The sequence below is a fragment of the Acinonyx jubatus genome, chromosome C1 (assembly GCF_027475565.1).
Source record: "Acinonyx jubatus isolate Ajub_Pintada_27869175 chromosome C1, VMU_Ajub_asm_v1.0, whole genome shotgun sequence".
Classification (NCBI taxonomy): Eukaryota; Metazoa; Chordata; class Mammalia; order Carnivora; family Felidae; genus Acinonyx; species Acinonyx jubatus.
The window spans coordinates 3695413-3722713 of record NC_069381.1 but is presented as its reverse complement, the minus strand read 5'-3'; the positions used below and the strand labels follow the sequence as shown (position 1 = coordinate 3722713).

Below are 27301 nucleotides of genomic sequence, written 5' to 3'. Positions count from 1 at the left end.
TGTGTCAGCTTGTGACCTGGTGTGAGCCACGTGTGGCTTTGTCACCTGAGGGAGTGCAGCGCCCTCAGGCTCCTGCTGGTGCCTGGCCTATTTCGGCTTCCATTTGTCTGCGAACATGGCTTTCGTGTACATCCGTGGTTTGAGCAGAGGCCCCCAAAGGAGTTGGTGCCCTGAGGGCCCGGCTGTCTGGAGGCAGCCAGGTGCAGAGTCAAGGGCATGAGCTCTAGAGCCGGGTCTGGTCTGAGTCCCACCCACTCCTGAGCCGCCTGGGGCTTCAGTCCAAGTGGGCAACTCCTCAGAGCCCCTGATTCCTGATGGGAGCTCACAGGTGGGTCTGAGGACCTGAGAGCGCAGAGTGGTGGATGTCCTGGGTGAGGGTGTCGGCAGCCCTTGAGAATCCAGGGAGCATCATCTTCTAGAACGCTGATCTTTTTCTCCTCTGGAAGATCATCTAATAGTGTATTAATTTGTCGGTAAGGACCAAGATCAGTTCCTTCATTTGAAAGGCTAGTAAAGGGAGGGAGGCAGGGAGGGACACCGTGGAGACCAGGTTATAGGATTACCATCTCCGTCCGTATCGCTGGGCTCCCTCCTGGGTGAGGTGGCTGGAGGCCCGTTGCCGGGTCTGCTTAAAGAACGTAAACTCTACACTTTAACTTCTTGCTCCCTCTTGAACCTTCCAGCAGTAAAAAACGTGGTCCAAGCACAGAAGCTGGCTGATGTGGACTGTGAGTTGGCCGCCATGCTGTTTGTGCCCACGCAGCGCAGGGGCAAAGGGCCCCAGGGCGCCGGCCGCGAGGGGGACGCTGTCCGCAGGCGCAAGCTGGAGCGGATGAGGTCCGTGCGCCTTCAGGAGTCCCGAGGAGAGCTCAGCTGCTGGGGGGCCAGCATGTTGGTGAGGGCTTCGTCCGTCCCCCGCTGCCCCCGGGGTGTCCCCGTGCAGGGTAGGGGGTGGGGGGCAAAGTCATTGTGAGCGAAAGCAGCCTTGTCCTTTGTCCCCTCTTCCCCCGCGTGGTTCTCTCTCTCCCTCCCAAATCCTACTTGTAGAATGTAGGGGAGATGCCCCTCTCAGCCATCAAGGGAGGTTTTCAAGCCAGAATTACCTGGAGAGCTTTGACAGAAGCCGATTCCTGGGCGGCACGCCTGCAAATCCTGTGTCCAGTCGGGCCGGGGGTCCTGGGAACCGGGGCTCTTTGGAAGCTCCGCGGGGGATCCTGAGGGTCCCCCAGGTTTGGGGTCAGAGCTGCGAACGGTTTCCGTGTCTTGGGCTGTCAGTGCAAATCAACTGGTCATCCCGACCAGAAAACTTCCCATTTTGGGCTAAAAATCTCAAGAAGAGCCTGGTGTAAAATCGTGCGGCACCAAAATGACGGGAGGGTGGTTGTACCTGAAGGGTTGCTGGAGTCAAGAAGCTGCAGGGATCTCGAGAAAGATGTTTGAGGGTCACCGTCTACATCAAGGCAGGCAGGTGTCTGGAGAGATGTGTCTTCTCCAGGGGCAAAGCCTGCTCGGCCCTTGGTGCTCCCAGAAGCTGGGGAAGAGGGCTCCCCGCCCTCAGGCGGGGGCTGTAGGGAGAGAGGCGCAAACAGCTCAGCGAGCAAGATGTAGAGTGTGGTGGGAGAGGAGAGGCCCGGAGTGAGCTGGCGCGGCTGGGGTCTGGATGGGCCTCCTCCCCTACGGCAGCTGCTGAGGGGCCTGGTGGCTCCGAGGCCCCTTGGCTCTGTCGGTAGCCACCTGGGCTCTCCGGCAGCCCTGCCCCGGAGGGCGGTGGGCCTGGCGCACTGCACGTGCTCAGTGAGGCAGCTGCCAGGGCCGGCGCTGGTGTCGTTGTTCTTCTTACATCGGGGGCGGGGGAAGCGTCTCCCTCCTATTTGACACGTTCTGGTAGAGATTCAGCAGCTCGGAGCCCTCATTCTGAATACAGCAGTGAATTTGGAAGTAATTGGATTTCTAAGTATGAGGAAACGTTACACCAAATTCTCATGATCTTGAGAGTGACTTGGCTTGTCGGGTGCGCGGCACTTTCCCTCGCATCTAGAACCATCTCCGGGAGAGAGGGTAGGAGCTCAGGGCTTCCGCCGTCCTCTGGGCGAGGAGCGCTGGAAGTGGAGAGGCTGTCACGGCAGAGGCGCTGAGCCCCTGGCCTGGTCCTTGGCGCCTGACGGGTTCATGCCGCCTGGTGGTCTTGGGCCCCGGAGGCTGCACCTCGGGAGGCGGAGAACAGCGCTGGGTGTGGTGTTCTTCCCCGGAAGTCGTGACAGACTCGAGGGATGCTGATGGCCTGGGGGCTTCTTGGGCCAGTGGGAGAGTGTGGAGAGAGGCCAGATGCCCGTGTTCGCGTCCTGGCTGTTGCTTGGGACAGTCACTGCCTCCACCTGCGGGTGGCCCCCCTTCATCTGTGTCCGGTGCCCGGGGCAGTGGCCAGCCCTGCCCTCTGGCGTCGGTCAGCCTCAGCTGCTGTGTGCTGTGTGCGAGTCCCAGGCTGCGGGAAGACCTCGGTCTGGGCGCCTTCTCCACAAATGCCCCTTCTCTGCCCCCTGAGCCTGGGGAGGAGGGCTGGCAGTCTCCTTGTGTGTGTGTGTGGGGGGGGGGGTCCTCTGAGGCGGCAGTGACAAAGCCCAGCGCACGCAGGTCTGTGCAGCATTGGGTCCCCAGGGCCCCCCGCCTGGGCTCCAGACCGGCTGTTCCGTGTTTGAGCAGGTGCCTAGCACTGTGAGCCTGGTGTTGCCAGGCGGTCCTAGGTTGCTGCTGTCAGCCCCTGGGACCCGCCCCCGCCTCTTCCCGCTCCCGCAGCCCCCGGATCGTCCCTCACGGTAGCCGTCTGGCAGCACTACCCCCATTTCACGTGGCCATCCCGTGCCAAGTGCCACGGAGGAGAGCTGCCCAACCAGAGCAGGGTAACGCGCTCGCCCTTGACCTGGTCACTGGGACATGCAGGGAGGGGCTCTGCTGCCTGTTGGGACCCGAGGGATCCGGTAAGTGTCCTCACCCTTTGCCTGCCTGGATCTTGAATTGAGAAGTCAGGAGTATGGCAGAGGGAGACCAAAGTGTCACCTCTGGTACTGATGACTCTAGTGACCGTAAAGCAGATCCTGGAGACTTGGCACGGTGCTCGAGCCACGGAGTATGGAGCTAAGGCCAGACCCAAGCCGCCCGGGCAAGGCCATACGGCGGCACCTTCTCCCCGCCACCCTGCACCGCGGGCGAGGACCAGAGTGAGCACCTGATGCTGTGTCCAGGCAGGCGGGTCCCAAGAGGAAGAGGCAAGGGAGGGCAGGGCTGTGGCTGTCTGGCTCCTACTCCAGAACTTTCTATCAGAGAAGTCGCCCGTGTCAGTGGGGTGGAGGGAGGCCCGGGCCGCCTGCTAATAGCCACCTCTGTGGTATGGATGGAAGGGCGCGGGACCGGCGAGGAGCCCTCCTCACAACCCGCAGGGTCATGCCAACTCCGCCTGTGGCCTTTCACCGTGTGGTCTGTGCTAAACCAGGCAGTGATGTCGTGGTGCCCTGACCCGGCCTCTCCCCTCGAGCCTGCCGTGTGTCATCCACTGGGGGGCAGTTCAGATTTTGTCCCCACGACTGGGGAGTGGGTCAGAATAGTGCACTGCCTCAATTTGGTTAGAAAGCCGCTCTGTGTTCTGTTTCTCGGCCTCAATTTTGTCTGGCCGTGCTGCCCCGTGCTCTGTGAAGAGGCGCTAATCATCGGTGTCCATGTAGGGAGGCCTCCAGTGTGGACACAACCCTCCTCCTGTTTCTAGATCCACAGGGAGAAATGGAAGGCTCCCCTTACCAGGGGCCGGGGGCAAAGGATGTTGGAAAGTCAATATCCAAATAATTTACACCAAATTTTGTCCTTACCTCTTGAGGTGAAGTCCACAGGCGTCCAAGCGGCCCTGCCCTCTGATGCCTGGGCCTCCCTGGTGTTCAGAGGTTCTCAGCACGGGGCCTCCCCAGTGTGGGGGTCCCCTTCTAGGTCTTAGATCTTGTGGGGCAGCCTCCACGGGCCTCACTCCTTAGTAAGTCACACAAAAGATGCAGGCCGGCCTCTGGCCTCTAGAGCACCCCGTTTTGGCCAAGCCCAAGGAGTCAGGGCATCGAGGGAGGAGGTGGATGAGGGACCCGTGGCTGAGCCCCACTGAGTTAGTGTGCCCACTGTCTGGACTCTGGCCCAGCTCAGGTCATTCGGGCCCCTGCTCGCAGAGTAGGCTCCTGCTGCCACGCTGGAGACCTGCGCAGCCAGCCTGTCCCGTCTTCGTTCTGAGGCCATTCTTTCCTCTTTTGTTGACAACCTCTGCTTCTACTCAACTCCCCACTACGCCCAGACGCCAACCTCGAGGCCCTGGGGGGAGTTGGCCTCACGGGCGGTTGTGGTCTCTTGGGAACACGCAGGGCAGACCCTGCCTCCCCGGGGGTTGACCTCGACAGGGCACCGAGGAGCCTGGAGTGCTGTGTAGACCCGTTGTTCTCTGTCCTCTGGAGCTGGGGCGGGCCAGTCCCATCCAACCCAGGTGGCTGAGGAGGGGGGTGGTGGTGATTCCAGAAGAAATTTGGTATTTGGGGCGGGAGGGGGGGAGGTGGCCACATAGTCCTTGAGAGGGAGAGTGAGGCCAGGACTGTGGCCCGGTTGGGCACCCGTGTCCCCGCAGGCTCAGCAGAGCGTCCGCGCACAGCACGCACGCGACCTGCAGGTCATTGCCGCCTATCGGGAGCGCACGAAGGCGGAGAGCATCACCAGCGCGCTGAGCCTGGCCATCACCACGAAGCACACCGTGCACGTCACGCTGGGCACCGCCGAGTTCTTCGAGTTCGCCCTTCGGAACCCCCACAACACGCAGCACACGGTGACCATTGAGGTGGACAGCCCTGAGCTGAGGTGCGTGTGAGCGGCGGCCCCGACGGGGTCCTCCATCCCCGGTGCCATCTCTGAGCGGGCGGGCAGGGGACTCGCCAGGAAGCACGTTTCTGCCTCAGCAGCGCGTCTCCCCCACCTTCTAGCATCATCTCGGACAGTCGGGAGTGGAGGTTCTTCAAAGACGCGGCCAAGCTGCACACGCCGGTGGAAGAGGACATGTTCCGTCTGCGGGGCGGCCTCGCCCCACAGCTCTTCCTGCGCCCCCGGGAGACCGCCCACATCCCCTTCAAATACCAGACCTTCTCCGTGGGGCAGGTGGGGAGGCCGCCCTTCCAGGGCCGGCCGGGCTGGACAGGCATGCGGGGGAATCGCGCCAGGCTGAGTAGCGGTGGCCCGTTTCTGCCTGTCCCTCTGTGCTGCAGGCCGATTAGCCTTCGGGTGTCACCTGCTCCACCGGCCCCTGCGCGTGCGTGTCCACGGCGGGCCTCGGGAAGGGCCGGCCCGTCGTCCCCTCTGAATGCTCTTATCCTCGTGGGCACAGAACCGCCCCCTTCCCTCAGAAGAGCGAACGGGTTGAAAGTTCCCAGCACTTTGTGTTCTCTAGTTAATGCTGTTTGCCCACGTCTTCCGTGGCGTGTGCGCTGCTGCGGGAAATGCGGGCGTGGGGGTTTCCAGTGAGGGATGTGAGCGCTACGTGCCCGTGTGATTGGGGGGGGGGGGCGGTGTGAGGCGCGCGGTTCGTCCATTTTACTGACTTTTGAGGTCAGTTCTGTAGGACAGGGCTCCTCACTTAAAGGGGCCTGAGGGACTCTCGGAGGCACACAGATCCCTATGCAGGTTCTTTGGGTGCACTTTTGGGACGAGAGGTCGTAGGGACAGTGAAGATCAGGCCTTTGGCTTCAGGCAGAGCGGGGTCGCGTGTCTGGTGGCCTGCACGGCTCATGGCAGCTCCTGCTTCCTTTTCGGGGTAGCGAGGCTGGTTCGTGACAGCGGCCGCCTGGAGGGTTATCGTGAGAGCAAAGGACACCGTGCACGGGGGCCCCAAGGGGACAGCTGTTTCTACGGTGCCTGTCAGCCTCCGACTCCCATCCCGTGACTCACTGGCGCCAATTGGTGTCTCACAGGCCCCTGCTGAGCCGAGCTCTGAGAAGGGCACGGACCCCGGATCGCCCCAGAAGCGCAGTGCAGCGCCGACCAAGCATGCCAAGGTAAGGGGGCGGGAGGCCTCTGGTCCCCGACATTCGCAGGGTCTTGCGGTGAGAGCCAGGTGTCCTCCGAGCTGACCCGGTGAGGTGTCCACGATTTCTGTTGTTACTCGGCCGCTGGGTCCCGGCCTCGGCCCTTCCCTACCCCTGCTGCCAGGGAGGGTGGTGGCGGGGCAGGGCCCCCAGAGGTGGACTTTTGTGTCCTGATGGGGCAGTGGCAGCTTCAGCCGATACCGGTACAGCCTCCGGGTGGGCGTCTGGGGTGGAAGCGTCTCCCTGGCCGCTTGGCACCTTGCAGCTCTTGGTTTGCGTGTGCCACCCCACGGCCCTGCAAGTGCAGCTGTCCCAGCATGCGGCCACCACACACGGGGGTCAGACGGGCCCCGTGACCCTCGTCCGCGGCGTTCCCGCGTCCCCTAGAGTCAGTGCAGGGGGAGGGGGTCAGACGGGCCCCGTGACCCTCGTCCGCGGCGTTCCCGCGTCCCCTAGAGTCAGTGCAGGGGGAGGGGGTCAGACGGGCCCCGTGACCCTCGTCCGCGGCGTTCCCGCGTCCCCTAGAGTCAGTGCAGGGGGAGGGGGTCAGACGGGCCCCGTGACCCTCGTCCGCGGCGTTCCCGCGTCCCCTAGAGTCAGTGCAGGGGGAGGGGGTCAGACGGGCCCCGTGACCCTCGTCCGCGGCGTTCCCGCGTCCCCTAGAGTCAGTGCAGGGGGAGGGGGTCAGACGGGCCCCGTGACCCTCGTCCGCGGCGTTCCCGCGTCCCCTAGAGTCAGTGCAGGGGGAGGGGGTCAGACGGGCCCCGTGACCCTCGTCCGCGGCGTTCCCGCGTCCCCTAGAGTCAGTGCAGGGGGAGGGGGTCAGACGGGCCCCGTGACCCTCGTCCGCGGCGTTCCCGCGTCCCCTAGAGTCAGTGCAGGGGGAGGGGGTCAGACGGGCCCCGTGACCCTCGTCCGCGGCGTTCCCGCGTCCCCTAGAGTCAGTGCAGGGGGAGGGGGTCAGACGGGCCCCGTGACCCTCGTCCGCGGCGTTCCCGCGTCCCCTAGAGTCAGTGCAGGGGGAGGGGGTCAGACGGGCCCCGTGACCCTCGTCCGCGGCGTTCCCGCGTCCCCTAGAGTCAGTGCAGGGGGAGGGGGTCAGACGGGCCCCGTGACCCTCGTCCGCGGCGTTCCCGCGTCCCCTAGAGTCAGTGCAGGGGGAGGGGGTCAGACGGGCCCCGTGACCCTCGTCCGCGGCGTTCCCGCGTCCCCTAGAGTCAGTGCAGGGGGAGGGGGTCAGACGGGCCCCGTGACCCTCGTCCGCGGCGTTCCCGCGTCCCCTAGAGTCAGTGCAGGGGGAGGGGGTCAGACGGGCCCCGTGACCCTCGTCCGCGGCGTTCCCGCGTCCCCTAGAGTCAGTGCAGGGGGAGGGGGTCAGACGGGCCCCGTGACCCTCGTCCGCGGCGTTCCCGCGTCCCCTAGAGTCAGTGCAGGGGGAGGGGGTCAGACGGGCCCCGTGACCCTCGTCCGCGGCGTTCCCGCGTCCCCTAGAGTCAGTGCAGGGGGAGGGGGTCAGACGGGCCCCGTGACCCTCGTCCGCGGCGTTCCCGCGTCCCCTAGAGTCAGTGCAGGGGGAGGGGGTCAGACGGGCCCCGTGACCCTCGTCCGCGGCGTTCCCGCGTCCCCTAGAGTCAGTGCAGGGGGAGGGGGTCAGACGGGCCCCGTGACCCTCGTCCGCGGCGTTCCCGCGTCCCCTAGAGTCAGTGCAGGGGGAGGGGGTCAGACGGGCCCCGTGACCCTCGTCCGCGGCGTTCCCGCGTCCCCTAGAGTCAGTGCAGGGGGAGGGGGTCAGACGGGCCCCGTGACCCTCGTCCGCGGCGTTCCCGCGTCCCCTAGAGTCAGTGCAGGGGGAGGGGGTCAGACGGGCCCCGTGACCCTCGTCCGCGGCGTTCCCGCGTCCCCTAGAGTCAGTGCAGGGGGAGGGGGTCAGACGGGCCCCGTGACCCTCGTCCGCGGCGTTCCCGCGTCCCCTAGAGTCAGTGCAGGGGGAGGGGGTCAGACGGGCCCCGTGACCCTCGTCCGCGGCGTTCCCGCGTCCCCTAGAGTCAGTGCAGGGGGAGGGGGTCAGACGGGCCCCGTGACCCTCGTCCGCGGCGTTCCCGCGTCCCCTAGAGTCAGTGCAGGGGGAGGGGGTCAGACGGGCCCCGTGACCCTCGTCCGCGGCGTTCCCGCGTCCCCTAGAGTCAGTGCAGGGGGAGGGGGTCAGACGGGCCCCGTGACCCTCGTCCGCGGCGTTCCCGCGTCCCCTAGAGTCAGTGCAGGGGGAGGGGGTCAGACGGGCCCCGTGACCCTCGTCCGCGGCGTTCCCGCGTCCCCTAGAGTCAGTGCAGGGGGAGGGGGTCAGACGGGCCCCGTGACCCTCGTCCGCGGCGTTCCCGCGTCCCCTAGAGTCAGTGCAGGGGGAGGGGGTCAGACGGGCCCCGTGACCCTCGTCCGCGGCGTTCCCGCGTCCCCTAGAGTCAGTGCAGGGGGAGGGGGTCAGACGGGCCCCGTGACCCTCGTCCGCGGCGTTCCCGCGTCCCCTAGAGTCAGTGCAGGGGGAGGGGGTCAGACGGGCCCCGTGACCCTCGTCCGCGGCGTTCCCGCGTCCCCTAGAGTCAGTGCAGGGGGAGGGGGTCAGACGGGCCCCGTGACCCTCGTCCGCGGCGTTCCCGCGTCCCCTAGAGTCAGTGCAGGGGGAGGGGGTCAGACGGGCCCCGTGACCCTCGTCCGCGGCGTTCCCGCGTCCCCTAGAGTCAGTGCAGGGGGAGGGGGTCAGACGGGCCCCGTGACCCTCGTCCGCGGCGTTCCCGCGTCCCCTAGAGTCAGTGCAGGGGGAGGGGGTCAGACGGGCCCCGTGACCCTCGTCCGCGGCGTTCCCGCGTCCCCTAGAGTCAGTGCAGGGGGAGGGGGTCAGACGGGCCCCGTGACCCTCGTCCGCGGCGTTCCCGCGTCCCCTAGAGTCAGTGCAGGGGGAGGGGGTCAGACGGGCCCCGTGACCCTCGTCCGCGGCGTTCCCGCGTCCCCTAGAGTCAGTGCAGGGGGAGGGGGTCAGACGGGCCCCGTGACCCTCGTCCGCGGCGTTCCCGCGTCCCCTAGAGTCAGTGCAGGGGGAGGGGGTCAGACGGGCCCCGTGACCCTCGTCCGCGGCGTTCCCGCGTCCCCTAGAGTCAGTGCAGGGGGAGGGGGTCAGACGGGCCCCGTGACCCTCGTCCGCGGCGTTCCCGCGTCCCCTAGAGTCAGTGCAGGGGGAGGGGGTCAGACGGGCCCCGTGACCCTCGTCCGCGGCGTTCCCGCGTCCCCTAGAGTCAGTGCAGGGGGAGGGGGTCAGACGGGCCCCGTGACCCTCGTCCGCGGCGTTCCCGCCTCCCCTAGAGTCAGTGCAGGGGGAGGGGGTCAGACGGGCCCCGTGACCCTCGTCCGCGGCGTTCCCGCGTCCCCTAGAGTCAGTGCAGGGGGAGGGGGTCAGACGGGCCCCGTGACCCTCGTCCGCGGCGTTCCCGCGTCCCCTAGAGTCAGTGCAGGGGGAGGGGGTCAGACGGGCCCCGTGACCCTCGTCCGCGGCGTTCCCGCGTCCCCTAGAGTCAGTGCAGGGGGAGGGGGTCAGACGGGCCCCGTGACCCTCGTCCGCGGCGTTCCCGCGTCCCCTAGAGTCAGTGCAGGGGGAGGGGGTCAGACGGGCCCCGTGACCCTCGTCCGCGGCGTTCCCGCGTCCCCTAGAGTCAGTGCAGGGGGAGGGGGTCAGACGGGCCCCGTGACCCTCGTCCGTGGCGTTCCCGCGTCCCCTAGAGTCAGTGCAGGGGGAGGGGGTCAGACGGGCCCCGTGACCCCTCGTCCGCGGCGTTCCCGCCTCCCCTAGAGTCAGTGCAGGGGGAGGGGGTCAGACGGGCCCCGTGACCCTCGTCCGCGGCGTTCCCGCCTCCCCTAGAGTCAGTGCAGGGGGTGGGGGAGGGCTACTTCTGGGGATCCTCTTGCCGCCTCTAAGGGAAGCGTGTTTGCACACACAGCTGCCTGCCTTCAGAATGTTCTCAGTGAGAGCTTTGGACGCTTGTTGTTAGGAGTTTCTGAAGCTTTTCTGGGGGAGACAAATGCCCGTTTGAAGTAGTTTGAAAGTAAAAACAGAAGCGACAAGGTTTTGCCCCATCGCTGCCGAGGACAGAGGATTCCAGTGAGTCCCAGATGAGGAGCCAGCTCCCAATGGCAGGCCTGTGTCCCCGTCTCACCGTGGTGGCAGCTGGTGCCCACGGCCCCATCACCAGTGCAAATGGCTATATTTTACCTAGACGTGGAGGCACAGCTTTGCCTTGTTTAAGGAATACGTCAGCGCTTTATTAGGGCTGTCTATGAAATCCGAGAGGCTGATACCTTTTCCTTACGTGAATTTGGAGTTTGAAAGCAAACCCCAGAAATCTTAGGAGTTCACCCACGATTGCCTCAGTCTGTGTGCCTGACACGTGAGGACGGTGCCACTGTCCCTGCCGTGCCGCCAGCGGTCCACTCTGTGCTCGCCTGTCTCTGGTCTGTGTGAGTCCGGGCCAATGATCCCCTGCCCTGCCTCTGCTGTCCACCTCGGACTCATTGCCCACGCTCATTTTCAGGGTGGAAAACGGGGAGATTCAACTTTTCTCCTTCTCCCTGTGCTTGTTTGCTGTGATTCTGCCGGAAATAAGCATTTCCCACCAGCAGTGTGGTTGCCCTGAAATGTCGTCTTCTTTTTTTAAATTAAAAAAAAAAATGTTTATTTTTGACGGAGAGAGAGAGAGAGAAAGGGACGGAGAGACAGCGTGAGTGGGTGAGGGGCAGAGAGAGAGGGAGATCCAGAATCTGAAGCAGGCTCCAAGCTCTGAGCTGTCAGCACAGAGCCCGACGCGGGGCTCGAACTCATGAACTGTGAGATCATGACCTGAGCCGAAGTCGGACGCCCGACCGACTGAGCCCCCCAGGCGCCCTGCACCTGAAAGATACTTTACACCAGAAAGTCAGGGTACATGTTGGACTCTTTCATTTTATTTATCAGTTTTCAAAATAATGAATTGTGCCCTAGCAACCTCCAGGGATGGCCCAGTTTTTGGAGTCTCAATTGTGAACGCAGGTTTATATTTGCTGCTTCTCGGCTGTGGCCGGCCTTGGATGCTGGACCTGCCCTCCCTCTGGCACCGCCCTCCCTTTCAAAGCACCGTTAACTAGGCTAACTCCTGATGTTACCAAGTCACTGGAAGGGTAAAACCAGAATTCGAAGCCTTCAAGGAGGCAGAAATGGCAGAAAGCGACTACTCGCCCCCACTTGTGCTAGGGAACAGAGGGAAGAAGCCAGAAATCCTAAGACTCGGGGGCTCAGCGTGGGCGGTGAGCCTGCGACTTGTCTCGAGGAGGGCGCCATCCTGCCGTTCAGGGTCTGCGGTGTGGACGGTCGCACTCTGGATCCAAGCCCCGCTGTAGGGAGAGCTCCTGTAGGGAGGGCTCTGTCCTGACGCCGGCGCCTCCCGCTCCCGCAGGTCGTGTTCCGGGGCGGCGGCGGCAAGCCCATCGCCGTGCTCTGCCTGACCGTGGAGACCCAGCCCCCCGCGGCGGACCAGGTCTTCCGCTTCTACCACCCGGAGCTCACCTTCCTGAAGAAGGCCATCCGCCTGCCCCCCTGGCACACGCTCCCAGGCAGGTCCCAGCTGTCCCCGCGGCGCGCGTCTGCCAGGCTCCACGGACGGGAAGGGGCCTTTCCCCGAGGGGCACGAGTGGCATCATCGTGTTATCCCCCGATGCTCGGACTCCAACCTGTGACCCGTCAGTACATTCTGACGTTTTGAATTTTGGATTCTGGATTTTGAAACGGCCACCTTACCGCGTGCTCTGAGATGTCGGGGCGTGTCCTTGGCCGGCTGCTGGTGCCTCCTCGGCCCGAGGGCTGTGCGGGGAGGACACGCGTGCCTCCCGCTCCCGACTCACTTGCGTGGCTCTGGCCCGGTGCCTTCAGAGCACGACGGCGCCTTGTTCCGTCGTCTCCCCCTTGCCCCCCGTTTACTTTGGTCCCTCCCTTTGGAGAAGGCCCCGAGGCCGCAGCTCCCAGCGCAGGTGCCGGTGCCCCAGCAGGCGGGACTGGGGTAGGGTGGCGTTGCCCACCGCCCAGCGGGCATCTGTTGAGCCCCTGTGACGGGCCAGGCCTGTCTAGAAAAGATTTTTTTTTTTTAATGTTTATTCATTTTTGAGAGAGACAGAGACAGAATGTGAGTGGGGGAGGGGCAGAGAGAGAGGGAGACACAGAATCCACAGCAGGCTCCAGGCTCTGAGGCATCAGCACAGAGCCCGACGCGGGGCTCGAACTCACAGAGCTGTGAGTTCATGACCTGAGCCGGTTAGACGCTCAACCGACCGAGCCACCCGGGCTCCCCAAGATGTTTGTTTGGATGATCCCCCTCACCAGGTGCTCCTGTGGGAAGACCTGGCGAGGAACCCCAGGTCCATGTCCGATGTAGTGACCCGAACGTCATTTGTGAGACCCAGAATGTGGTAAGTCCCGCTTAGCCCATCTCCCAGCCAGCCCTCCTCCTGTCGTCCAAGCCCCTGACCTCCTGCGGCCTCTTCATTGTGAGGTTTCCATTAAGTGGTGTCTTTCTCAGGTGCTCAAGGGCTATTTGGACATCCTTGTGGGAGCTTTATGCATGAATTCTCATCTCTTCTGCTAGTAGATCAGCTCTTTGATGATCTGAATTTAAATGAAAGAAAAAAGGCGTGAAACAGAGTGAATAGATTGAGTGGTAATTAAACCACTTATTAATTGCCATTGTGTAAAGAATAATGGCAATAATTGTATTATGACTGGTTAGGAAACTGGATAAAGTCTCCTGCAGAATGTAATTATTGAACTCAATATGAAATCGAGAAGTTAATGGTTTTCTTTTTGGCAGTAAAAAAAGATAGCGAATTCTGACTAATACTGAAAATTAAACACCTGTTGGGGGGAAGGGAGCCTGGTTCATGCCTGTTTTCACTTCGTGTGGCTCAGGGGGCTGGGCTCGGAGTGGGCAGGCAGGCGGTGTCCTTAGGGTGTGCCCGTGTCTGGCAGGGCCCTGGGGAGCCACGGGACGTGTTCTTGAAGGTGGCTAGTGGTCGGAGCCCAGAGAACAAAGACTTCTTTGTCCTCGTTTACACGTAAGTCCGAGAACCTGAACCCCGGAGGTCTGGAGGGGCGGGCGTGGGTGAGAAACTTCTGGCTTTGGCATTGGAAGGGCCGGCCCAGGCCTTCCCGAGCTCCTGACGGGGGTCGTTGTCGGGTCTTTGGTCACGGGAGGTGAGACTCCAGGACTGGCAGGAGCCTCACAAAGGGCGCCCTCTGCTCAGAGGGGCACCGGCAGCCTGGGGGACGCACAGAGAGCCCTCAAGGTGCCTGGTGCCAACGAGGGGAGACGGGAGGTGGCGGCCATTGTCCTTCGATGCCTGGGATGGGATCACATCGCCTCCTGCTTCTCTCACTCAGTCAAAGTGACCCTTTCCCTTTCCCTTTTCTTCACAAGTCTCCTGTCCCAACCCCTTGAGGACCTTTTAAAACCGGGGCCGGCTGGGGGCTTTCGAATAGCACGTCCGGGACTGGGGCAGGGCTGACTGAGCTCAGGGCCCGTCTCGGGCTGTGTGGACAAGGGGCAGCGCTCCTGAGCCCCACTCACAGGAAGGGTCCGTGTCCTGTGGCCCCAGGCAGCTGGGATGGGGCCCTCGAGCTCAGGCCCGCGTGGCCTCTAGGCCCACATGCACTTCCATATTGCACGCTTCGCCCCAGACCCCCTGGTTTGGGATTGTTGATTTCTGGCAGAAGCCCACGTCGTCATCCGTGCAGGGTGTCGTGGTGGAGAGTCCAAGTGGCGTGAACGTGACAGCGGCCGGGCTCCACCCTGTCCCCTCGGCCCCTGTCCTCCTGGCCACCTTGTCGGCCTCCTCCTGGCTTCCCTCCCATGCTTGGCGCTTCCGTCCCGCACAGGGATCGCTGGCTGGCGACACCTGTCCAAATATGGCAGATCCACCTCCACTCCTTACAGCGCGTGGACGTGTCCTGCGTCACAGGCCAGCGGACCCGCCTGTCCCTCGTCCTTCGGGGGACACAGGCGGTTAGGAGAGTGCGAGCTTTCACCTCACACCCCCAGGAGCTGACAGTAGGTCGCTGGGTGTTCTCTGGCCTCTCCTCACCCTCACCCCACCCTGGGAACGGACGGCGTGGGGACTGGCTGCAGCCAGCCTGAGTCCCGAGAACAGGCTTGGGGCTTGGCCGTCTTCATTCAGGTTGGTAGATACGCCATCCTGGATGAGTGACCTAGAAACCCCAAAGGCCGATATTTAGGATTGGTGGGAGGTAAATGTTAAAAGCGACTCTGCAGTTAATTTGGAATCTGGGTCACGGGGGCTGTGCGGACTCCCTGCCTCTTGCCAGGGTGGAGAGAGGAGCTCGTTGAGGTCTCCCCTGCCGGGGCAGCCCTGGTGCTCAGGGGACCGTCACACACGGGGGCGCTTGCCCGCACGGGTGGCGATGTGGACCGTGCCGCACCGTGATGCCGAGGGCGAGGCTGGCATTGTCCCTCGGGCCCCTGCTGACCTCGTGCAGGGCACGTGGGCCCCCCCACCCCGGAACGGCTGGGGTTCCCTTGGGATTCCCTTGGGATTCCCTTCGTTCCCTGCGCCGCGGGCGTCCAGCAAGCCCTGGTCTGCACAGCGCGAGGGGCCGTGTCCTGACCCGGTTCTCTTCTGCTCTCGAAGACTGACCCCAGAGGTGTGTTCGTGCTGCCCCCTCGCGGGGTGCAGGACCTGCATGTGGGCGTGACGCCCCGGAGGGCGGGGACCCGGTTCATCCACCTCAACCTGGTCGATGTGGACTACCACCAGCTGGTGGCCTCGTGGCTCGTGTGCCTCTCGTGCCGCCCTCCTCTCATTTCCAAGGTCAGTGGGGGAGGGGGCAATGTGCTGGGCCACAGGGTATGGGTGGTTCGTCACCTGTCACCTGGTCCTACGACCCGATCTCAGGCGGGGGTTGCCTTCTCTGTCGCCTGTGGCCTGGGGGTGGCGGTGGGGCTGCTCCTGTACGGTGAGCCCCCGTCTGTCGTATTCGTGGACGTGCCCTAAGTTGGGCCGCACGAGCTGAGCCGGCTCGGGAGGGGTGACTGTCCTCGCCCCCGCAGGCCTTCGAGATCACGCTGGCCGCAGGGGAAGGCAAGGGCGCCAACAAGCGCATCACCTACACCAACCCCTACCCCACCCCGAGGACCTACCGCCTGCTCAGCGACCGCCCGGACCTGCTGCAGTTCAGGGAGGAGTCCTTCCAGGTGCGCAACGCCGGGCGCGGGGCGGGGGGCTGTGTGGGGGCCCCTCGGACCCTGCGGTGTGAGGTGAGCACCGCGTTTAGGAGCATTTCTATCCAGTGACGGTCTTGAGAGCCCGGGAGGGGGCAGAGCCGTTCTGAACTGGGGTGGGGGGAGCGGACACCCCTCGTTGAGCTCTTCTGCCTGTGCGTCTGGGGCCCCCCTATCTGGGCACCGTTGTGGGGGTTCTGGTGGCCAGCCTGCCCTCAGTTTATCAGCGCTTTCATCTGTAAGTGCCCTGCAAATTAGCCTTTCCTCCGTTGTGGGTATTTCAAGGCAAGTATGGCGCTGGCAGCCTGGTGGCCAGGGGAGGGCGTTTCCTCAGTCGGGAAGCGTCCCCCGGGACGTGGGAAGAGCAGGTGTGGCCGGGGACGCTGGGAAAGGAGTTCGGAACATCTGGTGCCTGGGGGCCCCGCACGCGCCCTGCACCCGGGGCTGGAGCCTCAGCTTAACATCCTCCGTCAGCCTGGGCTTGCGCATGTAGAACTTGCCGGAATAGAGAGAGTAGTGGCTGGGGTGGGGCTAGGATTTGATGCTTACCTGCGTGCGTCTAGGTTGGGGGAGGAGAGACCTACACCATCGGCCTGCGGTTTGCATCTCGCCAGAGCGCCGGGGAGGAAGAGATTCTGATTTACATCAACGACCACGAAGACAAAAACGAAGAGGCCTTCTGCGTGAAGGTCACCTACCAGTGAAGTGGTGGCCGGAGGGGCCGGCACGGCCCTCCTGCCGCAGCGCGGGGACAGACTCACGTGCTCTGGCCCCTCCTCCCCTCGTGCCTTGCCGGGGCCACTGGTGAGCGTGGCCGAGGGTGGAGGGGGCGCCGTGCTCCTGACCGCTCTTACTTCGGTGCCAGCCACGCGGCGAGCCCCGCGGGCGTCCTCAGCGAGGGCACGGCGCCGAGAAGCGCGGGGCTCGTGTCTCTCTGCTGTGCTCGGGAGATCGTCACTGTTTACGATGTTGATTTGCTTCTCAGCAAAGTGTATTTTATGAATCATCTTAAATGATAAAATTATGTTTTCTTACTGGATTTTGTACAAACGTGATTTGCTATGCAATGTTTTATATTGGTATTATTTCATATCTTTTTTTAAGTTGTGGTGGAATACTAAACCTTCTCTGGTTTTCTCTGTTGACGGCTTTCTTGAGTGCTTTCTGCTGTTTTCACTGTTGTCAGAGGCTCTGGCATCATCAGGCATAAGCCTGTATTGACCTTGAGGACAACATGGCTGAGGGGCAGTGGGGTGGCCTGGGGCATCTGGCCTCCCGGGGAATCGGCTTGGACCTGGCCGAGGCGGGTGGGGTGCCTGACCTCTGGTTCTGGTCCCTGCCTCCCCCTTTCAAGGACCCTTATGATTACATTGGGTCCCCCCATGAAAATCCAGGGTGGCCGTCCCGTCTCAAGATCCTTTCCTTAATCCCACCCACAAAGTCCCCTTTTGCATGTCGGGTCACTTAGTCATAGCTTCTAGGGATTAGGATGGGGTCACCCTGGGCCTTTTTCTGTCCACCGGAATCTGCTTGGCCAGAACCTAGTCACGTGGCTGTACCCAGCTCCGCAGGGTCTGGGAACTGCCCTTCTGTTGGGTGTCGTGTGTCCAGATAACTGGGGGTGTTACGACTGAGCCGGTGGAGCGGGTTTTGGGGGACGACTGCGGCCTTTGCCACAGTTGCTGGTGGAGAAGCTGCGACCTGGGTGGGCTCCGAGTGGAGCACACTCGGAGGTGGGGGGACAGGACAGAGGATGGAACATAACCAGGGGGCAGAGCATCGTGCGGTTTGACCGCAAAAACCTCCCTTTCAGTTCATTGCAAACACAGATGAGCGGGAAGCGGGGGACCCCGAGCCCTGGCAGGTAGTGACCAGGCTGTTCCTAATTTGGGGTGATGAGAAGGCAGCAGAGTGGCGGCCAGCCGTCCGAGTGTGCAGACGGGTAGCCGAGGCCACCGAGAGAGGAAGCCTGTGGGGGTGGGTCTCTGGGGCACCCTGCGCTAGGGGCGGGGGTCCTCCCACAGTTAGGAGCAAGACCCAGGGCACGGGTGTGCTCACAAACGGCTGTGAACAGACGCTGGAGAGACGGTCCTCAAGGCAGCCCAGCGGTGAGGGGCAGGATGTCAGATGCCCTCGAGGACCCTGATTTAGAGCTGGGCCCTGTTGGCGGGGTTAGAGAGTCATCTGTGCTGGAGCCGGCCTGCTGCCCATGTGCCCTGCCTGGGCACGGGTCCCGAGCCCTGCCCCCGAGCGTGCACCGCAGCGTGGAGGTCGGATTCTGGGGCAAGTTCGGCAGGTGTGCTTATGGGTCTTTCTACCGTGCGTCAACGTACCAAAGTTCATCTCCGTCTCTGTTGTTGTTTGCGCGCCCCACGCTGTGTTTTCCTAAAGGGTGGCCTCTAAGTTTGCACTTGGGTCACAGGGCGAGAGCTCAGCTTGTCTGCACCCTTTGCCGGGCCCAGCACGTGTAGCCAGATCCAGGCAGCCGGCCCCGAGCCTGCAGGGAGACCTCCAGGCTTTGGTTTGCGGTGCCACCTGCCGAGCGCCGTGTGGCGAAGCTGTGGCAGCGGTTGCAGGGTCTCGTCGCTCACGGCCGCCATCCGGGCAGCCTTGTCGCTCTCGCCCACTGAGGTGTTGGGGGGAGACGGCCTTGCTCCGTCGGCCTCGCCTCATGAGTCTCCTGCCGTTCCTGCAAGGCTGCGCGGCTGCGATCAAGGCTCGTGAGTCGCTACTGCCCGTGACCGGCAGGGAGACGAGCTGCTCGGGTTGTCTCCTGCCAGATGACTTCGGTGTTGGTGGATGTGATCGTGAAGCCACTATGTTCCGTTTCTCTCCCTCTCTCTCGCTGGGGAGGGGGGTTGGGACCACTTCCTCCTCCTCTCGGAGAAGACCTCGGCCAGATGCACGGAGGTCTGTCCGGACACGGCGTCCGCGCTGGGGGTGGGCGACAGACGACTGGGGCCGCGGGAGAATCAGGTGAGAGACGGACAGGAGAGTCGGGGGGCCCCTTTCTCGGGGCCCGCTGGGCTGCAAGGTGGCGGTCGGCGGGCCCCCGTGGTACAGAAGCAGGCCAGCTCCGCGATTCCAGGACTGCAGGTCCTCGGTCCCATGGCCATGCGGGGACGGAGGGTGGGAGGAGGGGGTCTCTGAGGGCAGACGCACGGGTGGGTGTGCCTTTGAGGGGGGAAGGGTGGCCTCCCTGGGGGCAGCCGACGCCGTGGGTGACGGAAGCAGGCTGGCTTCTCAAGGGAGCAGAGAGGGCGGTCGTTCTTCTGTTGTGCCCCTAAGGGACCTGCACACCCTGTGAAATGGGGGTGCCTTCGGGGCTCTTTACAGAGAAGCCCTCCCTGACAACCCCCGCTCCCCACTGCTTATGGCTTGTGCCCCTCAGTGCCCGTGCTGTGTGGCTCCCGGCGGAAGGTCAGGATTTTGGGTCTGTCTTCCCAGTGGCCGGGGGTTGAGGACTTGGGTTCCCACACCTCCCGGCTTCACAGGCTGGGACTGGCCGAGCGGACAACGCCCCGACTTTACTCTCACACCTGACGCGCTGCCGAGCCCCGGGCAGAAGATCTGGTCACTGTGCCCGCTCGCTGTCCTGGCGAGACAGGGTGAGGAGGGGTCGCCCGTGGGGGAGGGGGGGCGCTGGACCCTTTCGCCTCTGTCTCCTCTCGCTTCCAGATGCTTCCAAGAGCTGGGAAGTCACAGGACTACTGCTCTTCCCAGAGAGGCGGATCGACCTCGAGTCCATTTTGTCCTTGTGCAACGGTGGGGTCACGGACCTTGCTTCCCCCACGTGTAGGCTATAAGACCAAGACTGAAAGGGGTCATTTGGGGCCCTTCTGTGCTGGGTGCCCAGGTAGGAGGCTGTGGAAACCTGGCCAAGTTGTCTTGGCAGTGCTCTGAAGTGTGCCGTTACACCACACCGGTGTGCCTAGCGCAGGGGGCACGCCTCTGCCCAGCTGTGCCCCTGCCATGTGGAGGCAGGAAGACGGTGCCGCCCCTGGTGGCAGGCAGTGGCTGGTGGGTGCCCCTCCTGGGCTTGCCCGGGTTGGCCTGTAGGCGGCTCATTCACTGGTACCCCAGGAGCGCTCCAGGGCCTTTGGCAAGATGGATGCAATCATCCAGAGCTGACCTGGGTTCATGAAGGAGAGGTCGGAGAGTTCCGTCACTTATTCGCCCCTCCCTCCCTCCCTCCCTCCCTCCCTTCCTTCCTTCCTCCCTCTCTCCCTCCCTCTCTCCCTCCCTTCCTTCTTCCCTCCCTCCCTTCCCCCAACTTGGACTCATGGGCATCCGTCTATGCTGGGCACCGTGCAGGGGTAGGGGTCTGTGGTGCTTCGAGACAGACACGGTCCCTGCCCCAGGTCAGGAACTCCTCCTGGGGCCCAGACGATAACAAATGGCACATCCTACATGGTTAGTTAGCCATAGAGTCTGTGAAGGGGAAACGCAGTGACAGGGCTTTTGTTTTGAGAGACAGAAAGAAAGAGCAGGGTAGGGGCAGAGAGAGAGGGAGAGAAAATCCCAAGCAGGCTCTGCGCTGTCAGCACAGAGCCCGACAAATGGGGCTCGATCTCACAGACCTCGAGATTGTGACCTGAGCTGAAACTGAGAGTTGACGCTCATCCCACTGAGCCCCCCCAGACACCCCGGGGTTTTCTAGTTCAGAAAGGAGGTTGAGGCCTGAGGAGCAAAATACGGGATGAAAAGGAGGAGCCAGGAGTCGAGGGTCTGGGCCAGCTCACGGGCCTTTGGGCTGCAGGGAGGAGCCTGGACTCGGTTCTTGGGGTCACCAGGGGCCTATGGGGTGGGGGTGGACAGACGCCCTGCCCTGGCACCGGCACCTGGGGCCGAATTAGTGACCTGCTCTAACCCAGTGACCTGGCCCAGTGTCCACCCGAGGGCGTGTGCCATCTGCATGGACAGGCTGCCCGCGGCCTCGGTGCCTACGGGGCTGGGGCGCTGGGCTTGGCTGGCAAGGAGGGTGCAGCTGCACTTGGTTACATCAGAAAAGCAGGTTGTCTACACCCAGCCGTTCTTTTCCTCTTCCCTGCCCCTTCCCCAGCGGGACCGTGGCCTCTAGTCCCTGTGGGGGACAGAGCCCTCTCCTGGGTACAGGTGGGGACCTGGAGCCCCTCCGGGAAGTGAGCATCGGGCACAAGGCAGGGCTCATGCTTCTCGAAACTTGACGCTGTTCTGAGCCTTTTCCTCCCTCCCTCCCTCCCTCCCTTCCTTCCTTCCTTCCTTCCTTCGTCTTTTCTCACAAAGAACAGAGATTTCTCTTATGACAGAATTCCAGTGTCAGATAAAGGTCAGCACCGTGGCCTTGATCTGGCCACTCAGGCTCTTCTGCTGGGGCCGGGGCTCCAGGTCTGGTTTGCTGTGCGGCCCAGGCTGTGAAGGGTGGGCCTTCTCCCCTCCTTCGTGAACCCAGAGCCTTCTGCCCTAGACGAGGACTGGCACTGGGACTCCCCGTGCGGTGTCCGGTCCCAGGGTGCAGCTGGCTTCCCAGGCAGCGGGGCATTTGCATGAGAAAGCCTCGCGGCGGCTTTCTTCACGCGGGAACCTTATCATTTCCATCAAGGGCATTTTTTGGGTATTATTATATTCCTTCCCTCCTGCCCCTCCTTCTCCTACTCCTGTTGAAAGCCACTTTTAACTAAATGGAGTCAAATGAAAGCCAGATTAGCTGCTTTGCTTTTCTCATGTCTGATAATGATTTAATGCTATGTTTGTCTCGATTTAGAAATAAATTAAGGCGCCTTTTAAAATTGTTGCTTCAGGTTCTAAGAGGTTGGAGAAAACAACCATTACGTTTCCCTTAACAACCTTTCCTACCTCCTCCTGTACGCGGTCGAGGTACAGTTGTTGGTCTGACCCCCAGCAGTCTGAGCGTAGTGGCATCGGTGATATTTTCAGGCATGTGCACAGAGAGCTTCACAGAGAGACAGGAGAGGGAGGAGGGACTGGCCAAGGACACCAAGGATTGCCGGAAGGCACCAGAATCTAGGACGGAGGCCTGGGACCCATTCTCCCTCAGAGCCTCTGGAAGGAAGCAGCCCCGCCCCCACACACCTGCCATTGGGACTTGTGGCCTCCAGGGCGGTGGGAGAGTGAAAGTGCCTTGTTCCAGGGCCACTGACCCCGTGGTAGTCGGTTGTGGCAGCCCCGGGACACGAACACGGAAGGAGTTCTGGGGCCCACACGGCCCGGGGGGTCCAGATTTCTGGTCCCTGGGTGGGGGGAGGGGTGGTGTGGATCTGAGGAGTGGCCCACGGGCAGGGGGCACTTTGGTGCGTGGGGAGAAGCCCCGGCGTGGCCGTCCTCCCCGCAGAGGCGGCCCTGGCAGGAGCAGCCTCCACTTGTCTGTCCCCGTTTGTCAGCCGTCCCGAGCTCATCTGTGCCTCAAGGATTTCTGGCATTTCTCTGCCAGACTTCAACCGTGAGATAACCGCGTGCTGGAGCGACACGCTCCTCCCTGGGAGGGAGGGTCTCCAGGACCAGGGTTCTGACCACATTTAAGGGAAGAGAGAAGGAAGAGCCTCCTTTCGTGCTGACGTTCAGACGTGCAGGGAGAGGAGGCCTGGATCTGCGCTTCCTCCTCTCTCCCTCCTGGGCCCGGCCAGACACCGCCTCCTGGCTGCTCTCCTTGCTTACACATGGCCCGCCAGCTCATGGCCCCGGCGGGCAGCGAGACCCTAGGAAACCCAAACCTAGTCCCAGGGCCTCCCTTGTACACCCGTCAGTGGGGAGGACGGCAACGCTGTCTCAGGCCCGAAGTCTCTGAACTCCCTCCCACGTCATCCACACTTTCCCTCACCCCTTGGCTTCCCTCTGGAGGTGCGAGGACCACGGACCAACCCTGCCCATATGTCTGCTCAGCAGACCCTCCTTTGGGGGCCTCTCTGGACATGCTCAGTCCTTGCTGTCAGGTGGGGTCCTCTGTCCTCCCTTTGAGGTGGGGTCCCCCGTCCTCCCTTTGAGGTGGGGTCCTCCGTCCTCCCTGTGCGGTGAGGGTACTTGCATAGGTGAGGCCAGGGTCAGACATTCACCTTCACCGGAGGAAGGTCAGGTCTGTGGCCTCAGGTGCTTTAGGGGATCTGACGCGTCAGGGCCGTGGGTGCTTTTCCTGGTTGGCCCCCTGGGCTGTGTGTGAGCCCGCCTGCGCGTCCTGGCTAGGTGCCCCCTTTGGGGCGTCTTGGAGCAGGTCTGTGTCCTGCCAGTCTGTGTCCCAAGGGAGCAGGCATGGGGGACGGCAGGGAAGGCCTGCCCACAGCTGCCCTCCTGGGCGCCGCCCTCTGAGAGCCCCCTGCATCCCGGTAGGACTGTGACCGGTGGATCCCACAGAACAAACAGTGGACACGCTGCCACTTTGTCGCAAAGGCCCCCTGACAGCCTCCTCGTGTCCTGGTCCGGCTGCTCTGCTTCCGGAATAGTGGCCAACACCAAACCCCTCCAAACCCCTGGCCTCGTTCACTCATCGACTGACAGATCACAGAGCCCGGCTTCCCTCCACGCCTTCTCTCTGGACTCGCTGTCTGGGCTTCAGGGACCCCTCCCCCCCCCCCCCCCCCCCCCAGGGAACCGTACTTAACGGGCTGGGAAACTGAGGCTCAGTGGCCTAGGTGCCTTGTCAGAAGCCTAGGCCACCCACCCACGTCCACGTCCTGGGTCCTTCCCCCGGTGCTGGGTTACAACGGGACGCACGGCGCCAGCGACCGGAAGGCGTGGGAGGGGAGGGAGTGCCCCGTTGACGTCACCAGGTGCTGGTGCTCTGGACCTTGCAGCCCGCCACCCCCTGTCCCTGCTTCAGGTGCTGCTGGCAGGATGCGGTCCCTGCTGGGTCAGCCTGGCCCTTACCCCGGTCCTGCCTCTGAGCCTCCTCCATGGCAGCTTTGGGCCTCACTGGGGGTCTGGATGCGTGTGGTGCCCACTGGTAGGAAGGGGCCTGTCTCCCTCCAGCCGCCCCGTCCCCCACTCCTGGTCCCCACTCTCCGCCGACGGTCACGCTTGGCTGTGCCCCAAGAGGCCCGGACTCGGGGACGTCCACCGTGTTGCCAACCCGCTCTGTCCTCCCGCGTGGCTGCGCTTGGCGGTGGGTGGCCAAGAACGTGTAGGAACCTTCCGTATGAACCAGATGTGGAAAACTGAGGCTCAGAGAGGCTCCGTCCCCTCAGCCTCGGGGCCTGCCTGCTCCCCGCACCCAGGGCAGAGCTTTCTGTGTGGAGCCAGGCCCCAGGGTCCAGGAGGGAGGTGACCAGCCAGTCTCTCTGTGTCCTGGGGAGTCCCTGCTGGGTCCCCCCTCCGTCTTGCACTGGCTGGCATGTCTGCTCACTTCCCACGCACGAGGAGGTGCCGGGCCTCCGAGGCCTCCTGACACTCACTGGTTCCAGCTTGAAGCCCCCTCATTGTGTCCCGATAGCTCCAAGCTGACGTGGCTGCCACTGTCTGGGACGTGTGGCCCAGGGACACTCCCCTCTCTCTTTAGAGTTATTACCAGTGTGTGAATCTGGTCTTGGGGAAGATGCTCACGCCTGCCTGCCTGGGTCAGGGTGGCCCCGCTCCCTGCTGTCCCCACGGCCAGTGTGTAGAGCAGGTCCCTCGGAGGCAGAGGAGAAGCAGCCTGCCCTACTGGTCTGAAAGGTCCCCAGTGTGGAGCAGGGAGGGGGAGGGCGACCCTGGCCGCTGCACTTGAATGTCCCCTCCTCACCCCGGCCCAGGGGACTGGCCAACCTCTGAGCCCCAGCTTCCAGGTCAGCAAGCCCTGATGAGCCCTTCCCGGACAATAGTAGCATCTTCGTCACTAGGCAGGTCTCTGTCCCCTCAGTGCCCACCACTCACCTGTCTGAGCCTTGACTTTCTCACCTGTAAGGTGGGACAATAGCAGTGCCTGCTCACAGGGGCTCTGAGGACATGTGTTTGGTGCTGTGTCCAGCATGAGAGAAGGAGAGGCTGGCCAGGCAGGGCAGTGCTGGGAGGTGGCAGGTGCCACGCAGGAGGGGAGGCCGAACTGCCCCTGCAACCTGTTGCAGTGGGGAGTGGGGACAGGACAGATGGGTCAGCTGGGCCTCCCAGAATACCAGCTGTGCTTCCCAGGCTCCCCCCACCCCCGGGGTAGGAAGGGGAGAGGCCTTCGCACACCCCAGCAGGCCAGAGCTTTGAGGAGGCAGGTTAATGCAGGGTGAGTTCCCGTCCGTCACCTGCAATGACCCGTTGTGAGAGGACGCTGAGAAAACAGAGACAAAAATCAATGAGGATTTGGAAACAGACATTGCTGGAAACAGTTTATTTCCAGAAGCAGCGTGGTCTGGAAGAGACCTGAAGTGTCGGCCCCGAGGGGGGCCTGGGACAGACTGGAGAGAGGGGCCCTGGTCCCCAGGGAGGGGCTACCTCACCTGGAGCCTCTCCCTGACCCGCTCTGGGCCCCGGGCAGGGCCTGGTCTTCAGCCGGGAGGTCGCTGCTGCAGGTGTCCTAGGCTGGGGGCCTCTAGGCAGAGACGACTGTAGGCTTTAGGATGCGGGGGGCAGATGGGAGGGTGGGGAGCTCCCAGCGCCTGCCAATCTCCCCCGGGCGTGTGGGCCGGCAGGGCATCAGGTGGTATTTATGACTCTGCCGGGAGGCTGTGTGAGTTGATCGGTTCGTTCATTTGTTCATTCGTTCATTTGTTCATTCACTCATTCATTCAACAGCTGTGTCTCAGGGATCTCTGATGTGCTGGGTGACGTCCATCTGCCCCAGACACTCCGTTCTATTTCTGTATCCCTGGAACACAGCCCAGTCATCGCTGCTCACTTACAGTCCCCGAGGTCACTGTGCTGATGGAGGTGAGCCCTGGGTTCCCCGAGTGTCAGGCAGAGGGTGGCCCTGGTCTGCCTGGGGTGCTGTTAGGAGCCGCTCACTGCTCTTCCTGTCTGCACCCCAAACCCTCCCTAGGCTCGGGGAGATGATGCCCTGCGGGGAGGAATGTCAGCCGAGAAGTGGGCACCCCCGTCAGGGCCCATGCCGGGTGCCTCTGTAGCTCTGTGGATGGAAAGTGACAGCTAGTATTTCTGAAAAGAATTCTGTCAAGACCACAGTACATCAAGGGCCCTACACAGGGTTATTAAAGTGGAGCCACTGAATAATTTTCCCAGAATAATAACATTTCTTAAGGATTGTGAATGAGCCCTGGTCTCTCCTTAGCTACCACGAGCCAGAAATGTCCGGGGGTGGCTCCAGGGCACCATTTCAAGCTGCAGGGCCCGTTAGGTTCCCCTGGGAACACGGAGGCGTGTGCGGGCATCAGAGTTACCCTGGCAGGCTCTGGGGTCGTGTGGAGATTAAACGCGATCGGAGACTGCCGTTTCCAGGTGCTCGCTCACAGGTATCTTTAAGACGCCTCGTGCGCAACAGCTGAGGAAGCGGCAGGTGCCGGGGCTGCGGTACTGAGGAGACTGGAAAAGATTTATCTCGCTGGGTCTTTGGATTTGTCAGCTTGGACAGGGGGGCTGGGCTTTGGCCAGGGGCCTGGGCATTTCTGAGATTCTGATCAGCTTTCTCCAGGGTGTGGGGGCTGGAGCTGGGTGGGGGGGCACAGCTGTCTGACTCCAGTCACCCTTTCCAGGTAGAGGGAGGAGCTGAGCTGGGTCCCCAGCACCTGCAGGAGACGTTAGCTGCCTGGTGTGGGAAAGTTTAATGCCCCCCCCCCCCCCCCGCCTTTGAGGATGTGCACCTGCCGGGGGGACAGGAATAGCTCCTTCTCCCCCAAGCCCAAGCACTTGAAGCCAGGTCAGTGAGGTCAGCGAGAGGCTAAACCCTGAGCTCGTCAGCCTCTGAGAGCCTGTGGTTCCGAGACCCCCTCTGTGCAGGGAGAAAGTCAGCCAGTCATTGTCAGGCCCAGGCTGGACGTGTGTGGAGGCGGGGACATTTCTTCCCTGTCACAGATGGCTCTGTGGGTGTGTGACTATCCAGTCGCACGGGGCTCCCTGCTTAGGGGGGGCTCTCTGCTTAGGGGGGGCTCTCTGCTTAGGGGGGGCTCTGCACTCGGTTTAATGCTCTATTGCTGTTTTGAAATGTGGAATAATTGTTCCGCAAGGGGTTCCAGGCTTTCAGTCTGCACAGGGCCCTGCAAACTCCCTAGCCAGTCCTCCCTCTCACTCCCCTGGGGTGGGGGTGGGGGCAGGGCTCCCCCAGGCGGGTGTCGTGAACCCCTGATGGGAGCGTTTGGGAGGAGCTGCGGGCCCGTGCAGCTCAGCCTGTCCCTGCTGCCCTCTCTTCTCAGGAGCACCGGCCTGATGCTTCCTTTATCCCAGTTGGTTCAGAGCGTGGTGGGCGTAGGAGGCACATGAGGCAGCTCCGGGCGGTAATAATGCTGCGAAACAAACATCTCCCGAGCTCAGTGGCTTCCAGCAGAGCGTTTCTTCTTTGCTCACGGTTCTCTGGTCACAGTGGCGGCTCCGCTTTGGGCTGCAGGTCAGGGTCAGCTTGGCCCTGCGTGAATCTCGTGCTGGGACCAGCGGCCTCCCGGGGCCCGTTCTCACGGGTAGCAGAAGCAAGGCGGGGGGGCAGAGCGCCGGGCGGGTGAGAGCCTGGCTCGCTCACACCCGCTCACGTTCTGTCGGCCGAAGCAGGCCCCGCGGCCAGGCCTGCCAGGCTCACCCTCCCGGGAGGTACTGCAAAGCCACACCCCAAAGGGCATGCAGTGATGTCCCCTGCAGTGACGGAGGCGGGACTTTGAACTGTAATCCGGTGCGGCCCCAAGGATCTTGTGTGGTGACCCCCCGCTCCGACCCCAGCATGAGGGTCAAGATTGGGTTTTTGGAAGATCTTTGAGCCCTGAGGCCAGCCGCCTGGTGAACAAACTCTTGGAAGATGCAGCTGTGCTGGGTGACTGAGGGAGCAGGGCTTTGAGAACCCTCGCCACGGGGAATCTG

At 63.0% G+C, this 27301-nt stretch overlaps 1 protein-coding gene across 6 annotated transcripts in view; it reads left to right on the top strand.

The window, feature by feature from the left end:
* NPHP4 (nephrocystin 4) overlaps positions 1-16534 on the top strand; it is a 111824-nt gene extending 95290 nt beyond the window's left edge. For 5 of the 6 annotated variants that reach the window (XM_027060605.2, XM_027060603.2, XM_027060606.2 and 2 more), the window contains 11 exons: positions 684-895; positions 4646-4872; positions 4995-5166; positions 5976-6059; positions 11564-11720; positions 12484-12569; positions 13126-13211; positions 14032-14203; positions 14802-14981; positions 15221-15364; positions 15955-16534. In XM_027060605.2, the coding sequence (XP_026916406.1) occupies positions 684-895; positions 4646-4872; positions 4995-5166; positions 5976-6059; positions 11564-11720; positions 12484-12569; positions 13126-13211; positions 14032-14203; positions 14802-14981; positions 15221-15364; positions 15955-16095 (1661 nt within the window). In that variant the 3' untranslated portion in view covers positions 16096-16534. The remainder of the gene's footprint in view (positions 1-683; positions 896-4645; positions 4873-4994; positions 5167-5975; positions 6060-11563; positions 11721-12483; positions 12570-13125; positions 13212-14031; positions 14204-14801; positions 14982-15220; positions 15365-15954) is intronic. The other variant, XM_027060607.2, reaches the window with a different exon arrangement.
* Positions 16535-27301: the final 10767 nt, after the last annotated feature.